This window comes from Rhopalosiphum padi, chromosome 3 (genome assembly GCF_020882245.1).
Source record: "Rhopalosiphum padi isolate XX-2018 chromosome 3, ASM2088224v1, whole genome shotgun sequence".
Taxonomy (NCBI): Eukaryota; Metazoa; Arthropoda; class Insecta; order Hemiptera; family Aphididae; genus Rhopalosiphum; species Rhopalosiphum padi.
Genome location: NC_083599.1, coordinates 37637864 through 37656677, shown reverse-complemented (window position 1 = coordinate 37656677; position 18814 = coordinate 37637864). Strand labels below are relative to the sequence as shown.

General features: G+C 21.1%; 1 protein-coding gene across 1 annotated transcript in view; it reads left to right on the top strand.

Annotated features, from left to right (window-relative positions):
• Positions 1 to 18814, top strand: part of LOC132924526 (uncharacterized) — a 285094-nt gene that overhangs the window by 166899 nt on the left and 99381 nt on the right. Inside the window, exons 4-6 of the mRNA XM_060988891.1 lie at positions 4826 to 4971; positions 12058 to 12181; positions 12932 to 13026. Coding sequence (XP_060844874.1) covers positions 4826 to 4971; positions 12058 to 12181; positions 12932 to 13026 — 365 coding nt within the window. The remainder of the gene's footprint in view (positions 1 to 4825; positions 4972 to 12057; positions 12182 to 12931; positions 13027 to 18814) is intronic.

Sequence of the window (18814 nt, the reverse complement as noted above, 5' to 3'; positions counted from 1 at the left end):
GGAAATCACGTTATTGTCCCAGCTAAATACGAATCACAGCTGCCTTAAGTTTTTTTTTTCTCAACACTAGAGAAACAATTTTATTTTACGTTATAATCCACCGAGGAAATGCGGTTTTTGACCTATCCTTTACATATTATTTTCCACTTCACGAAATGTGGTAGACATTTTTTTTATGATAGTAAACCTCTCAAAAATATTGTGTTCGATTTATCGATTTCTTAAATAAATTATAAGAATCTAAATATCCTATTGTCGTTTTTAAATGGAATTTGAGTATTTATAAATAAAATCTGAGCCAATAAAACTTATATTATGAAAAAAAAATTTTTTTTTTTTTTTGTACAATTATATTTGTTCGGTAGGTAATCAATAATTTTTAGTAATCAAAACTAATATTTAATCTTCATTATAGAAAATAAAAATTAATTATAATATTCCACTTCTTAAAATAACTCTTTATAGTTTAAAAGTAATTCTATCAATACTACTTCGTATAAAAATGTAATGGTTATTTTTATACAGCAAAATATATTTTTGAAATTTATAGATTATTATTTTCAACATTTTAAATAATTTTAACAAACACACAATAATTGAAATTTAATTTACTAAATTATAATTATATCTACGTAATAAAATATTATATATTTTAATCAATATACATGGTAGGTACTTAAATCAAGATAACATTTCTGAATAATTAAACTGCGTTTTCTTGACACATACAGATTTCTAGCGCTAGTGAGCTTCTGATTAAGTAGGAATTAGAGATTTTCAAATACATAGCTAGTTTAGTGTTATTTATATTGTATTGTTTAGTAGTCTACTTAAACCATCTATTTATTGTGGGGGATTTTATATTAAGAACTTGAATGACCTGGACAACTAAAAAAATAGCAAGTCAAAAAGTTTTCCCATAGGATTTGATCACTACACCGAAAAATCGAGGGATAAAATATATACCAAAACTATCAAACATAACCAAAATCATCAACTATGGTTATAGTTTTACCGGTGGCACTATAACTTTGAAGTAAGCTTTATTATTTTTAATATAAACATTAACTGATTATAAAATACTGTAGTAAATATTGGTCGAATAAATCATAGAATTTAAATTATAAATTTACTAAATTACTATTTAATCATTAATAATATAGATGACGATTGAGTTATTTAAAACTAATTTTAAGTTAATAATAATTACATATTGTTTTTAGTTACGCTTTTTATTGATTATACCTACTATATTAAACTTAAACACCTCACAATTGTATTGTATTTTGATATATTTATTTATTTATTTTTATTGATCTTAATAACCACTCAGAAGCAAAGCCATTAGTTACAATTAACTACGATTACTAAAATTTAATTTCTAGTTTAACACTTAACTCAAGTATTTACAAATTATATTACAGATTAAATTTTATTGATTAACTTGGTTAAATTATTTTAAATTGTTAACAGAATATCAATATTACAATATTGTATTATTATTCTTATTACTAATAAGTTATTAGATACTAAAAAATATAAAACATGACAATGGTGTAGCTAAACTGCCTATTTAAAACGCCGTGTGTATAATCATATATTCATATAATATTATAAATAATACAAATATATAATGGTATACTTTTCTAAAATATATAAAATAAAGTAGTATCTGTGTTTAATTTTTAAATTTTAGATTTTAACTTATTTAAATGCATTCCTAATACAATTATTTTTCGTGAAAACCTTATAATTAATATTCAACTGCCAAAGTTATAAATAATGTGAATACACTAGATAATAATAAGATATAGAATATAATATAATAAATAAGACGTATTTTAAAACAAAAAAATCTTATTCAGTCATTTCTTTCTGGTTATTTAATATTTAATCAGTGAGATAGTTACGTAAAATGTACATATACAGTTAATAGATGATTAAACTAAAAATGAAGGTGTAATTAATTCATTGAAATTTAAAATATGTATACATTATAAAGAAATTAATTCCAAATCCATAGATTTGAGTTTTACATTCTAGTTAAATTTACATCTTCAAAACTTATTAAGGCTATAAGAATTTAATTGTTTTAATTGTTTTAAAAAATTCAAAACGTTTAATTTAAAAAAAACTGAATAATAATAATTAAATATTAAATATTAAATAGCCACTATTTATATAATTTATGTATATATATTTTTATCAATACTGGAATTTATTAACATTGGAAATTATTTTGTGTTTGAGTGAACATTTAGAACAATATATCCTAAAGAGATAATGTCATATTTTTGGGGGTTTCTGATTTTCAATATTGTCAATAATATTTTATATTTTATATACCGTCTTATATATTATTGTGTATAAAATATATTTTATATTTGTGGTTAATAAATATTGATTTATTTATTAACTAGTTCATAGATAATAAAGTTGTTTGGTGTTTACAATAACAACTTATATTATACGAGTAATTTTTATTGCATAATCCTAATAAAAATGAGTCTTACACTTCTCGCGTCTAAGAGTGCAAATGTCAAAACGACCGAATTCATTTAACATAATATATTATTATCCAATTATACTACCGGCGATAGTATATAAAGTTTCATAAATTAATAACAATATACATATTTATATCTTACATTTATTGTGATATATCTAAATTACCGACTAGTTTCCGCGAAATATGTGATTGTTTTTTTGGTAGGCACATATTTTCTCCTAAAGACTATAAATAAATTACTTATAAATTTAATGTACTAAGTACGATAAAAGTTAATTTCTTAGGCATAAAAGCCTAAATCACGAATTGTACGATATGGTCAATATAATATAATAGATCATTGAAAACTGTTTGTATTAATTAATGTTTCAGTTTTTTATCATTTTTAAGGATAATGCCGTTAACCAAATATAAATTTTATTATGTATGCATGAATTTTAATTTTGTAATCTTATTTCTTTTTTTAAATTTGAAATATACTTTTTTTTTATTTAATTATAAAACTATTTTAATGTATGTTTTTTATTAAAAATTTCACCAAATTTGTGAAATTTTTTTATAATACTATGTCTTAACTCCATAAATTAACTATTTCATTAAATATTATGTTAATGAAGTCATTAAAGTATAAATTATAATTTAAATTAAATAGATACTATGGAATATAAGAATATAGAAATTAAATAACATAATATATTATTATGTTTAAATAATAGACAAGTTTAAACTGCATAATTTAGTTTGAAATTGAATACATTGTTTAATTATATTACTATAGGTAAGATGAATAGTTGTATTTATTACAACTAAGTTTAAAAAAAAAATTTTATTTAGATTATACAATTTTTGTATTTTACCAAAATATTTTTAAAGTAATTTTAATAACTACACGTCATAATATAAAATATTTAATAGTTTTAAAAAAAATATTTTTAATTAAAACGCTTTTAATACGTATATTTACTAATTTTATTATATCGATAACATTAAAATTACAAATTTCATTTTCAAAAAATATAATGTTCAATCATGTACCTGAATAAATTGATTTTGGCTTTAAATTAATGATAAATAATACAACTTTAAAATGTAAAATCAAGCTTCACTCGTTTTAGATTTAAAGTGATTGGTTTCCCATTACAGGTGCTTTTAGAAATAGGAGGAAATTAGGAATGTATCAGAATTACAAGGATTTGTTTTCCGTTTAATCTGTGATCATTTCTTGAGTAGTGTAAGTGCACTTAAAGTTTCACGTGACCCAATATTTTGATTAGATATTTTATTTAGTTGGTAACTTAAACTGGTCATTATGTTTTAAATTTCTTGTTACTTTGTTTCGGAAAGTATAATGAAAAATTCAGAGAATGGGAGATTTTGTGAGATTTACAACAAGTCTGGTTTTAAAAAGCTCTTATTGAATTCCATTATTTTTTGTAAGGATAGTTTTATTTAGTTTTATATACATAATTAATAAATGGCCTCGTACTATTTTAATACATAAATAAATTGATTTTTAATAATATGTGCTATATTTTATAGAATTATAGTTTATAACTTAGATTAACTTAGTCTTAGAAAATAAAAAAAAAATGTGTTAATAGTTATATATTATAATTTCATATAAGTAGTTAATTGTTTTATAATATTATAATAGGCAAGCATATATTTTAATTTTTGAAATTATAAATTTCATAAATTAAAATATAATTTAACTTAACACTGCTTTAAATTTCAAACAGTTTCTCGTTTTATTTAATTATAATATTTAATGCTATTAATAATGATTTCATAAATAATTTAGCGAATATAAAATATAATGAACGAGTAATATAAATACTATATGATAAATATTATTTTTCTACATTTTTGTTTATTAAACCATTTAAAACATTAAAGAAAAATTAATGTATTCATCATAAATTTATATTATTTTATTTTTATTTGTTATTTTAATAATAGAGCGATAACTGTATATGTTTATTTTTATGTCTTATAAAATTATCTGCTTATAAATGAATACTAGTAAATCGATGAACTGTAAACAGAAGAGATTTTGTACTACCGTAGGACACATATTCTTGATTGTTCTTGAATCTTCTTGAATATCTAAAAATTTGAAGATTTAGACTTTCGGTATACTTAATAAATTACTTATAAATTCATAATTTATTAAAAGATAAAATATGGGTGAAGATACTTAGTTAATCACGCTGTATATTCAGATATTTTCATTGTCTTAATGTTATATATTTTATCCTTATTTGGACTTTAACAATAGCATAATGCACCTCATGAATCATACATGTTTGTTCACAGGACGATCATCAAAATAATGCGTCTTCAGGAGAGGGGGGATTTAATCCTCTCTGCGATAAGAGCTCTGAAGACATGTTACAAAGACAGAAACAAGACGTGTTAAGTTCATCAAAAATATTTATCCCGTTAAACACTCCACGTTGCAGGTATTTATTGAACACATAAAATAACATTGTACTATTTATATGTTATGCGTATAACCATTTATCTAACTATAAATCAAATATTAAAATCATACACTGTATTAAGATATTCACATTTCAGGTTGCTATTAATGATAATGGGTACACATACTTTGTTCGAAACATATCGTAGTATAATATAATATCATACTTCTATGAATTTGAATATAAGTCGGTAGAATAATATTCTAAATCATTAGATTAAGTTACCTAGGGCTCCATTTAGAGTATACATAATATACTATATAGTTTATATTAAACAATGTATAGGTATTATTTTGTAAACTCCGTAGCAATATCTACGAAAATATTCTGTATACTAACCGAGACATACGTTCTACGAATTGTGGTACTATAAGCAGTGTATCGTAACACTAACGCGAGCAATAGTTGTGTAAACACTAGAGTGCGTGAGGTTTATAGTTCTATGACTGTGTTTTTATCTGTTAAAAATGCACCAAAATGTTAAATATTATTTCAAAATATATCTGTTTTCACATTACCAGTTCACCATTATTTTACATCACATACTATGCATTACAACAACCTTACATAATTATACACAACTATTGAATCTTTTAACGTTTTTAAATAAAATGTTTACATAATATCTAATCAAAATTATTATATTTTTTATATGTTCTATCATTATAATTGTTTATGCTTTTATTTTTTGAATGCCAATATATATTTTAATTTCATATTCTGAAACAGAATATTTTTCAGAAAATGTTGATGTATCAAAACTGAAATTCAAAAAGCAAGTAGTTTTTGAGTTATGTATAACTTATAAGTATTTAAAATTTAGGTTAGCGGAGTCAGGGATACTCTGCAATTCGAGATATTTGTTTAATATTCAAAATACTCTAAAAAATATTTTCCTTCAGAATAAAATAAAAATGTATGTTATCATTCAAAAAAGTAAAAAATATTAAAAAAACAATATTTTTTTTAATGTTTTGTTTTGACTACATATTATGTAAACATATGTTTTCAAACACGTTAACAGATCTTGAAGTAATAATTGTTCTTAAATAAACTAATAACTTCGTATAATGTCTATTGGTTTGATTTAAACCGTGTTTTATGAAGTAGTAATTGGGCGAACTAAAAAATTTATTTATTATAAAACTAGTTAAATGTTTATTTTACTTATCATATAACGCTTAAATTATTCATAGTATATATAGTAAAATAAAGTACATAATATAATAAAATTTAATATTTCTTTATGGTGTGTTGTGTTAGTATAGGAATTAGAAATATGTGTACACATAATATTTAGATTTTTAAATTTATACATGAATATTTTCAAATTATATCTATGTATAACTTAAAAAAAACAATTTATTAATATGTATATGCAATATAAACATGAATATTTTGTGAAAATTCGACTATTTACGTTTATTAGTTTTTGAATAAAATTAAAATAAAACAAACTTTTGATGAAAAATCGTTACTTTATAAATGATTATCAATTTTTTTCCAAATTTCAACATCAGATGCTCATAATAATTATTTGTGGAATAATAACTAACTTTTTTTTTTTAATTTAGACAATAAAAATTTTGAGTAACCTTGTATATTAAGATTCATATATGTTTTATGTTTTTTTTTTAACTACAAATTAATTTACAAATTTTCGTGATGTTGATGAATTTTTTTTTTCTTTATTTGAAAAATTCTAACTTAAACATATAGTCATCATAATATTATTACTATATTTTTGATGTTTTAATTGGAACACGAACATTTTACAAGGAAATTTGTATTCAATTTACAAGGCTATTAACAAAAATGTTTGTAAAAAATGATAAGAATCAAAAATGTCAAATTTTTATAGCTCAAGAAGAAAGAGATTTTGTTTAAATGATACACTTATAAACAATTCTAACAATTCTTTTAAACATTTTTTTAGTAAAGATGTCAAGTGTTTAGTGTTATTTACTTAAGATTTACAATAAAAAAACAAAATTGATTTTGTTGCTAGTTTTGATTTAAAATTCCCGTTTATCCGGTTATTTGAAAATTAATGGAAATTTTATACTTTTTTAATGTCTTAAAAGGTTATGTTAGATTGAATAGGTTGAAAACGAAAACACACGATTGTTAAACCAATACATCATTGCTCCTCTTAAAATCTAAATTTATAATATTGCTAATAATACATAAATAAATATATTCCTCACTTACCTTAGAATGTTAAAGGAAATAAAGGAAATCGATAGGGTATTTTTTTTTTTAAATAAGCAATTTTAACTATCCGTTCATTAAATATTAACCAAAAATTTGAAATAAAATTAATAATAATAATTTGTTATTAATATATAATGCACGGACCAATGAAATATTATTAATATTTATATTAAAATAATAAAATATTATGTATTACCTACTTAAGTATTTATATATATGTATATAAGTACATCAACTATATACAAGTGTAATATTTTGATTATATATATATATATATATTTAACTAATTATAAAAAAAACATGCGTATTTTGACAGAAACTGCGTTATAAAATACTATAAAATATAAGTTAAAATATTTGAAAACGTATATGATATAAACGGTAATAAAATTGTGTTATCAATATATCGTAAACTATATAATTTTTATCTGAAATTTTATAAACTTTTAATTAATAAAGTTCAACTCATGACTCTTATGAACATATATTATATTCATGAATATATTATTTAGTTTGTCATATACTGCGGTACACATTATTAGAATGTTCTAGATATTTATGTTTATGCAGTAAACAGAACAGTTCTGAGAATTCTTTAGTAAATTTATTAAATCTTGAAGATAGTAACCTAACAAAGAATAAAATAACATGTCAAAACTCAAATCCTATGATTTTTAAACACCCATATTCAGTGATTTAAATTATTAAAACGTACACTATTCTTTAACATTAATATGTATTAATTATTATAATATTTTGTTTCTAAAAATCTATTGTTTAGATAAAATTTGTAAATAATTTAACATAAAAATAATCAAAACTATACATTATTGATATATGGTAAACAAAAATTATATAATGTGAACACAATATATAGTTTATAGTATTCCTAAAACATAAAAATTAAAAATTAAAATTCTTCTTTCTTTTATGAATGATTTTTATAAACAAATATTTATTTAACATTTTAATGATGAGCGATGTTATTATTTTTATTTTTATTAACCTTTTTTAACTCCTCCTGTTAAATTTTTAGTTAATACATATTATTTTAGTCATAACGATTAGATTTGTTTGAATAAAGAAATTTAATAAAAAAATTAAAAATTATTAATAATTAACGTTATAAATTACTGTTATTTATGTTATTTATTAGAATATTAATACTGTTTACTTATAATCTTTGCGAATCATGAAATGTTATTATCTAAAATAAAATAGAAAGAAATAGGATTGTTTTATTTATATTTATATTAATTTGTATTGGCCATCGGAGATATATAAAAATTGTATATTATTGTAATTACATATTTGTTTTGTTTATTATATGATTAAAATAAAAATAACAAAATAACATACTCATATAAGTAAAATATTAAGTAAAATTGTTATGGAGAGGTGCGTAATTAATGTTAATATTACATAGTTGTTTATTTATTTTTTCAATAAGTAAATAGTTATAAATATATTTAGAAATCCCTACTCAACCGGACATTTCAACAATTAAAATTCAAAAAAAAAAAATAATAATTAACGGGCTATATTAAACTATTTAATAAATATTTTAATTGGAAATCGTTATAAAATACATATAATTATAGAATTTCACTACTATACACAGTCTCAGAATTAAAAACCGGGAACGCATAGCTCTCCTATATATTATTTTTCACGCGTACTTCATTATTAAGTACGAAACTGTGTAATGGACATTTTAAATTTGAATTCAATAATGAACCATTGCGTACGAAAAACGATTCTGAGTGGAGACGGTGTGTCAGACTGTATTTCGTAGAAATGTAGAATATTAATTTATAATTAAAATATTCATAATTTACTTTTCTATTCTTAATAATAAAGGTTCAAATTATTTTTGACAAAATACCGCATATTACATTTTATCGACTTATCGTGTATTATTATTATCATTATTATTATTATCTTAAATGTTATAAATACTTACGTACCTATCGTCAAACAGTGTTGAAAACAAGTGAAAAATTTATAAAAAATGTAATGTGGTACCTGTAGAAAATACGTTATTATATACGTAATTGCGTAATTTTAAGTCTCTGACATTAATAAAATAAATTTCTACGAAATAATTAAATCACAAGATGATAAATAGATATTTTTCGTTTCAATGAAAATGAACGAAGTTGTACGCTAAAATTATTTTTATAATTCAGGAAGAACAGCTTATGAGGTGTTTTGTTTTAAAGCGTCAGGTTTTAAAACTAAAATTAATTTGCTATTTATAATGAAAAAAAATTTAAAAAAAACGAATCTTAAAAGTGCGTATTTAGAAGGAAACTTTGAACCACACACAAACATAATATATCATAAGGTACATTACCATGAAATAGAAAACATAATAAAACTTGACTCTTCCAATTTTCTAAGCATTTAACACCTTCTGAAAATAATATACATATTTATAATTAAAAATAGCGAGTCAGTAGGTTTATCACACTACATCACTAAATATACACCTATATACCTATGTGCTATGTTATATTTGTTGATATTGCTATTAGTAAAGTAGCTTATTTTACTATTAGTAATACCAAGCAATGGTATAGGAATTTTTGGTCTTTTCTATAGTCAAAAATGGTAATACAGTAGATTGAATTAATTTTTTCGAAAACATTGCATTTGAAAATATCATTGTGCGTATAAAATATGATAATAGATAATATGTAATAGTTTTACGTCTCCTACAAATAATATTTTTGAACTACAACAAAATAATGAACATCGTTATTTTTATGATTTAATTGTAATTTGAACTATAATGTATATAAAAAAAAATTATGCGTATATATTCTTTATATTTTCTGATTTCAATATGAATCACTTTTTAAGAACTTTGTATTACATTTTTGAGTTTTATGAAAATTGTACTATTCATACGTTTTCAACTGAAAAACAGTTTGCACATTTTTTGTGATTTTATAAATTTGTAAATATTTGAATTTCAAATGATTTAAAAAATACATTTTTTCAGTGTATTTAAACTAATTTAAAATATCTATAAAAACAACTCAGGTGTGATTTTGCATTAATTGAAAAATATATATAAATAACCATATAAATATTTGATGACAATTTTAAGTGTTTACAGTTGTTCCATTTTTAATATTTTAAACAAAATATCAAAAATCTTTTAAGAATAAATAGCTATTTACGCCTGAATTTACAATATAGTAAATATTTTAACTTTAAATTCTTATAAAAATTTGAAATACTTGAAAAAAAAAGTAATCTAGTTAATTCTATCTTAAAATCTAGTCTTATTAAATCATTTTTAAACGTATTCTTTACAACACCAGCTGAATACCCTACATAATGACATCATAGCTCTTAGCTCTTAACCATATCATAGTACCTATATAACTTAATCAATTACTTTTTCTATTTAAGTCTAAACTATCAATGTAGAAAAATATAATCTACTCATTCTTTTTTTCTCTGGCTTTTGATAAAATAAACATTTTTAAAATTGTTTTGATTTAAATATAATTAAGTACCTGCCAATATTTTTCAAAAGAATAATTAATTATTATATATATATATATATATATGCTATTCAACAAATTCTTTATATTAACTATCTTAGGTGAAACATGTAAACTCTACTTCAATAAATCGATTATTAATTCGTATCATACTTAAAATTCAGATCTTCTTAGGTATATCAAAAAATATCTTTATTTAGCCGGTACAACATATCAACTGAAAAATAATAGCCTAATGACTTTTTATAGTCTAATAAATTAACTTATGATTAGATTTATTAAAAAAACAACAATACGCGATATCAGATAATTAAAATAATTTAAGTAATTTACTGCAGTAAGTTCCCATTACAACGAACTCCAAGGGACCGAATTATTTTTTCGTTATAACGGAAATTTCGAAAATTCGAATAAAAAAAAATATAAAAACATTATGTCATTCAAATACAAATATGTAAATAATAAATAAATAATTCAAATGTAAATAATTTGGGAAAAAAAAATAACTTTATTATAAATAATTGTCAATGAATGGTTTTATAAGTTCGTAAAATTGTATGCTTGTTATCTTTAGATTAAATTAAAAAGGGAAAAATACAGATATTTAAATTTACTTATTCTATTTATTATACTCATACTTAAATTCATGAAATTAATAATTTTTAATTAAAAAGTAATTTAACGTTTCACAGTTTTGACGGATTTTGAAGTTTAAATACATTAAAAAAAATTACAAATTTTTAATATTTTATTATTACTGTTTTAACAACCTATGTAAAATCTTATATTCGATTATCAAGCTATTTGACTAAGAAAAAAAAATTGCATCAACATAAATCGAAATTTTTATCAAGTTAAATATTTGGTGAATATTTCAATTATCTATAAGGTTATTATTATTTTTAATTATAAATAAAAAAAAAATGGATTTACAAAAAATATTGTTAGATAAAGTTGTCCTTTTTTATAATTTTGTTTTTAGTTTATTTTCTGATTATTTTGAAAAGAAAATATAAATTAATTTATATAGAAAAATTTTAATATTAATAATGAAAAAAAAATAAGAGTTTACTTTCCATCCTCTCAAATCCTGATCCAATGTTCACTAAAAACCAATTTTAATACTAAAAATTTAAAATATTGTATTTTTGTGTCTTTAGACACATATAGAAAATTAAACATATTGTTGTAAAATTAATTCACGTATCGAGCATATAATGGATTAAAAAATAAAACAAATTATAAACTCTAACGAATGTGCTAAAAAAAATAAAATAATAACTTGTTGATAACTACGTTATTCTTGTATATTAATTATTATTTTTATGTTTAGTCTCGGTTCTTCTGCATCTACAGACCATCTTGGTTTTGAAAGTCAATTACTGGAAGTGGCTATTCGTACAAACGATGTTTCAAAAGTTAAACACTTCTTAATGATACATCGGGATAAATTTCAGGTGTGTACGTTTTATTGTAGTAATATAATACTAAAGTGTTATACATAACGTAGTAGTAAAATTTATATTAATTTAAAATTTTGTTTTAAGTAAATATAAGTATTTATTAGCATGAAAAAAGTTTTACTTAAATTATGTTAACCTAATATCTTTTCAATAGAAAAAGTACGATTAAATAAAAAAAAAATGTATTTTATAATAATTGTATAACACATATTTCATTATTTAAATTTTCTGATAATCATCTTTAAAATATAAAATATTAAAATAAATTTCAATGTATAAAAATCACTATTTCAAACTTTTTCAGTTTTAACACTTGTGTGAAGAAGAAAATAATTTTTTAATATATTAAATATAAGGTTATAGTGATAATTTAAGTGCAAATTAATAAAAACAAACAAACATTTTATTGATAAAATAAATTTAAATATCGCATACTATATTATAAATTTATTTTATTTTATGGTTATATAATATTGAAAATTATATTAATATGCGTATCAAACTGATTTTTTAGTCTATATTGTACATGAGGTAAAAAATCAAGTCCAAAAAGTGAATTTAATGCGTGAGATTTATTTTTAAGTTAATTAAAAAAAACAAATATGCACAATATATAAATATTAGTGTTCTATAATTTTACTTTCAATCAATATTATATTATTTATAAATTTGTTTATTTTTTTTTAAATTAAAGACATTTTTTATAAAATTAAAAATTTATTTTGTTTATTTTGTATTTTACAGATAAATTCAAAACCACCAGAAAAGAATTTTAATTTTAACTTACAAAACCAGGACATAAGTATAAATTCACAACCGACCAAAATTCAAACAGTCAGGTAAATTAGTATGTTTATGTATTAGCATATAATATTAAACACAATTTGTTTTTATTTAATTGATATACCTCATTAATATTTTGTATGGTTTTTGATGAGTCCAATTATATTTGATCAACAAGTGTAGTGTATATAAAAATAAAATGTTTACTAAATTCTGATACATACGACTTTACAGCGTATAAAATATAAATTAGGTTTTGACTTTTAAATAAATCTATCATTCTAATCGATATGCAATTTGAACATTTGTTTTTAACCAAGTGCAACTGCACTTGAAATACATTTTCAATGTTTATTATCTGTGCGCAAAATGTTCCATCAGTCTCTCTACTATTACAATTTTAAGAAAAGATAGGTAAGTGGGTACCACTCTGCAGTACATTAGATATCGAGTGGATCACTATTGTATGTCTGTTCAATTTGAATTCAATGATATAGCATTGTACAATTTGTACACAAAAAACGATTTAAGGTAGAAACGGCTTTTCAGTCTATATCATCAAGTGATATGTTTTTTTGATATGGCTATTAAAGTCATGTATTTTACTTTTAGCATTATAGTAGATTGATTAATTTTTTTTCCAAAAATATCACATTTATTATATAATTACTATTTAATTATTATAATGATATATCTTTAACCATAATAGGTATATCAAATTATATAACATTCAATTTAATAACATATGTCTGTAAATACCGTAAAACAGTAATTTGAAGTATCTATAAATAAATAATATTTTAAAATAAATCTAAAATGTTATAATGTATGAAGTAAAAATTAATATTGTATTTTTACACTATATTTTGTTTCATTTATTTAAGGTAGGCAAGATTAAATTTTTTTATTTTTGGTGATGCGAGAACTAAAATAGTTTAAGAACCGCTAGTGTATACTAAAATTCATAATAATATAAAATACAGAAAAGTTTATATTAAATTCTCACCGAATAATGTTTTTAAATCATAGAAAAATAATTTAAGTAATTTCGTTAAAATTGAAACTTAAAATGTCTATAAAAAATAATTGTCTTAATGCATTTTTTTTAGATTTTATAGTTTAATTATGAACTATTTTGTATACAATTTGCATAGATATAAACATAAAAGTTTTCATGAATTTCGAACTAAATAACTAATAGCTTGCAAGTTTTTGAAATTTTTGAAGAAATTCGTCAACATTCCAACCAAAAATGCATATAAAAAAAAATGAGGTATATGAATAACTTTTCCATATTTTAGAAAAATAACTAAAATAAATATAATTTTAATGGTGAAAATATTGTTCATGCTTATAAATAAATCAGAGTTTAAAATAATTTATATTAATAATATTAATATTGTAAAAAAAATTTAAGTATCTATTATTATTATTTTTTTTTATATATAATAAAATATTAAAAATTCTTTGAGTATAACTTTAGTGTGAATGTTGTAAACATTTGAACTTGAAATTGATTTGGTTTTCCGGTAGATTTTTTTTTCATTTGTAGGCAGATTGAAAAACTAATAAAAAATTGTTCATTAAAATTTTAACTTTTTAAATTTTAAGTATAAAATTAAAATTATTACGAATTTCTAATTACTAATTGCAAAATAATTTATTAATGTTCACTAATTTTCAATAAAAAAATATTGTGGTTGAAGATTTTTGATATTTTTTAATTGAATTTTGTATTAACCCTAGCAAATAATTGTTCATAAACTTTTATATAAAAAAAAAAAATAATAAAAATAAAAACTCGTTATGTCTGTAAATAGCTCAAAAGTAGTTGAAATATTTTAATAATTTTACTGTCAATAAAAAAAAAAACATGAACAGAACATTTTTACTCAAATTCGCACATATTTAAGGTTATTCGTTTATGAGTTAAATAAAAATAAAAAACAAAATCAATTTGGTCTAAAATTGGATTTGCATAAAAATTCTCGTTTTTCATTATTATCTTCTTGTTTTTCCTGATAATAAAATAATAAGTAGGTACTAGGAATATTTATATTTGATCTATAGTATAAACTAAATTCAATTTTATATTCAAAACCATCCCAATTTTAGAAAATCAAAACAATTTATCTTGTAGTCATCCACAAAAAAAATAACCCTTCATGATAAATCAATACATTCATCTCTTCGCTCAGAATCTAAAATATGTATATATTTTATTGAGTTTTTAGAAGGAAATAATATTATAGAAAAATTACATGATGAATAAACGTACATTTTTTTAAATTTAATTACTATAATACGGTAATACAACATTTTTTTCTTTTAAATACAATTAGTTTGAAAACATAGTTTTTATGCTATTTTATTTAAATATTCATATTATTTTTATTATAATGCTTTTGTAAACGTTGTATTATGCTTTATTCGAAATGTATTATAGTTTCTGAGTTTAAGGAGGATACTTTTTGTTTTACTGTGACATATTGTTTGTTCTGGAAAACAATTTTTTGTGCTAGTAAAAATAATTTTTAAATTCAATATTATGAAAAAATTATACTAAATAATTTTTTTCCTATTAGTAGAAACCAATAATATATATTACCTATATGTTTGGCGTACATATTTTAGTGATATGTCAGAATGGTTATACTTATATAGTTTATTTTCAATCTTCGTGAGAAATATTTTTGTATGTATGTGCAAAGTATACCTAACTATTACTACTATTCAGTGTAGATTCTGATATTTTCATTCATTTTTAAAATAAAAATACATGATACAACTATATATAAAACGTTAATTGAAATGTTTTTATTTATTTTTAAAACTTCGTATTTACAACTTTTTATTATTGTATTGAATGAGATGTAGGTAACCTAACACATTATTTTTTTTTCAATTTATGAATATTTTAATTTAATTGATTTGGTCAGTAAACACTTAAAATGATATTTATAAATGTGATACTCACATAAACTGTATTAAATATCGATACCTTTTAAAATTTGTTTGAACCTAATTTAATTATATTCATTAGTATTTTTATAAAAAATTTATTTAGCAAACAAATTATTAAATAATTATCTTGTTTAGTTATAATGTAGACTCAATACTATTTAATGTATATACTTTATACATAATAATAATAAATAAATATTACTATATTATGTGTATATAAATATACATATATAGTTTTGGTTATATAGCCCTTGCTTTCTTCAAAAACAAAAAACAAATTCTAAGCATTAGTTCATACTTTTTAAAGATAATATTATTATGAAAATGATTACACTACAAGTTGTTTTTATAAAAAAAAAATACACAATTTAATACATTTAAGGAACATATAGATTTCAAAGTTTTAAGTAATGCAATAATGAACGTCTTTTTCAATCATATTTTTATATATGTAGATCAATTTTATCATTTACTTACTTTAAAGTTAAGAGTAAGAGATTATAGATACTATAATATTTGGAAAAAAATAAGAGTATAAAAGATATTTGGTGTTTTATTCAATTCTAAAATAATATGTTTTTGAAGTTTTCTAAAAGTTTAAACTTCTAAATATCCAATTCAAATTAGTTATATACCCTCAAGTTGCATATTAATTAGGTACTTATTAATTATTTTTAGTAATAAAGTCTTTATTTAAACAACAAAAAGTTTTGTTCAACCACGAAACTTTATATTCAGTTAATTCATTGCATTCACTAGCAGTTATTTGTTTTGCAGTGCAACAATTTATTTTTTTTTTACGGTATTCAAAATAGTTCGAAAGTTTCATATTTGTATCTAGGGAATCATAATATGTAGATTTTAATTTAGATATGGAGCAATATTGGAGTTAATAAAATAAAACAAAATCAAAGCTAGACCTTGACAAAACAGTTTTTTTAGACTAAATCATGATTGAACATCATCGCTGTTATATACTTTTTTCATTGTAATAATATGTTTATAAAACTTCAGAATGACTTCCAAAAATATTTTACATAATATTATATAAGCACAAGCAAATTCCAATAGTAATATTAATCAAATACTATTAAATTAATTAAATGCTTAAATAATAATAATGTGGTACCTTATAATGATCAATTAACAATGAAAACCGACAAAATTTAATTTATTTTTTGAAGGAGCTTCTATAATATTTGGACGGCTAAGCTCTCCTTAAGCTCCCCTATTTATTGTGCCACTATCTTCAATCTACCACAAGCGAATTCCCTATCTCAGTTGAAATTGTCCACAAAGCGAGGTTGATATACTGACCAAAATGTCGTAAACATAGGTATACTGAAAAAAAAACATGAATTCCGTATTTTATAATTTATTCATTTATCTTAAGCGAAATCGTAATATGTTAAACATGTAATATAGCTAGTTAAATAAGTTATACAAGTACGCATCTTGAGGTTACACCTTTGATGTTCGACAAAATGCCGACAGCGTTAGAGCCGGTCCGGCTATGTTGTGGAGTGTGGACCAAACTATGATACAGTGCATCACCATAAAATTACATTACATTCACCAGAATGCACATAATACTGTGTTATCGGCTAATAAATTAACCGAAAATAGTGCACAATAGTACTTGATATCCATGTGTTTTATTATTACATTAAGAATCACGCGTACAGCGCCTAACTCGATTATTTTACCAATTTTTTCTTCGGATTTTCTATAGTATAAATTTATATTATAATATTATATAAATACAATGAATTATAATTTCTAAAGAATGGTTGTAACGATTTACGAAATTCTCCATAGCTTTAATAAACTCGAGAATGATATCATGAAAATTATATTGCGAATTATATTTGAAGTCAATCACTAATACACAACATTAAATAATAATACGCGTGCTTAGAGCGACGATGCTAATACTTAAAGTACATATAAAGTTTATATAATATAAACATATACATATATTTAAGATATCGCGATTTCGTGGCAAAATATTTCGTTGTATTTTACAATAGATACTTTATAAATACATTTGTAAACGTGAAAAGCGATGTTTTATTTACTATAAGATATTATATTAGTCATATTATCCGTTGGTCATCATTTGTGTGATTTTCTAATTTGCCAACACTCAATTTTTTGAAATCTAATTTGATTATAAGCATTTATTTCGCTTTGTTGAAATTAAAATAATAGTATGCATATCTATTTCGTTTTTCTTTCTTTTTTTTTTATCTGTAACATTATTAAAAAAAAAAACAATATATATATGCATATGATTTAATAAGAAAAAATATAACATTTTTAGGTATATATATGTATATATATATTTTTCTTTGTAACTGAAATATGGTGTTTTATTGTATCAACATAATCAATTACAGTAATTTCGTTTTTCCTTAACGTTAAATTTAATTTATAAAATATATTTGTATATATATATATTATATATGTTTAGGTATACGAGATATAAAAAAATATACTATTGTACGTATCTACCTTTCGTTAACATTTGTTGTCCATTCTTCGAGTATACAACATTTTAAGTTTGATTTTGGTTTGAGTTTCTCTTTGAGATAAAGTATTCAACTCAAAGTTTTTTTGCTAGTTTTTAATCTCATTTATAAGTATAAAAAGTTTATAATATTGGACCTGTGTTACTGTCTAATTTAAAGCTACGTGATATTCTTCCACATGCTTAATTTAGATAATAAAATAAATTATATTAATTCACAAATTACGATAGTATAATATCTTTATTGTTATGCAAATATTGTAGCACATTATATTGTTGTAAATAAATTGGAAATTTTTAAAAAACCATTAAAAATTATTTTTTAGTCGACGAACCCAGTGTTTGAATGT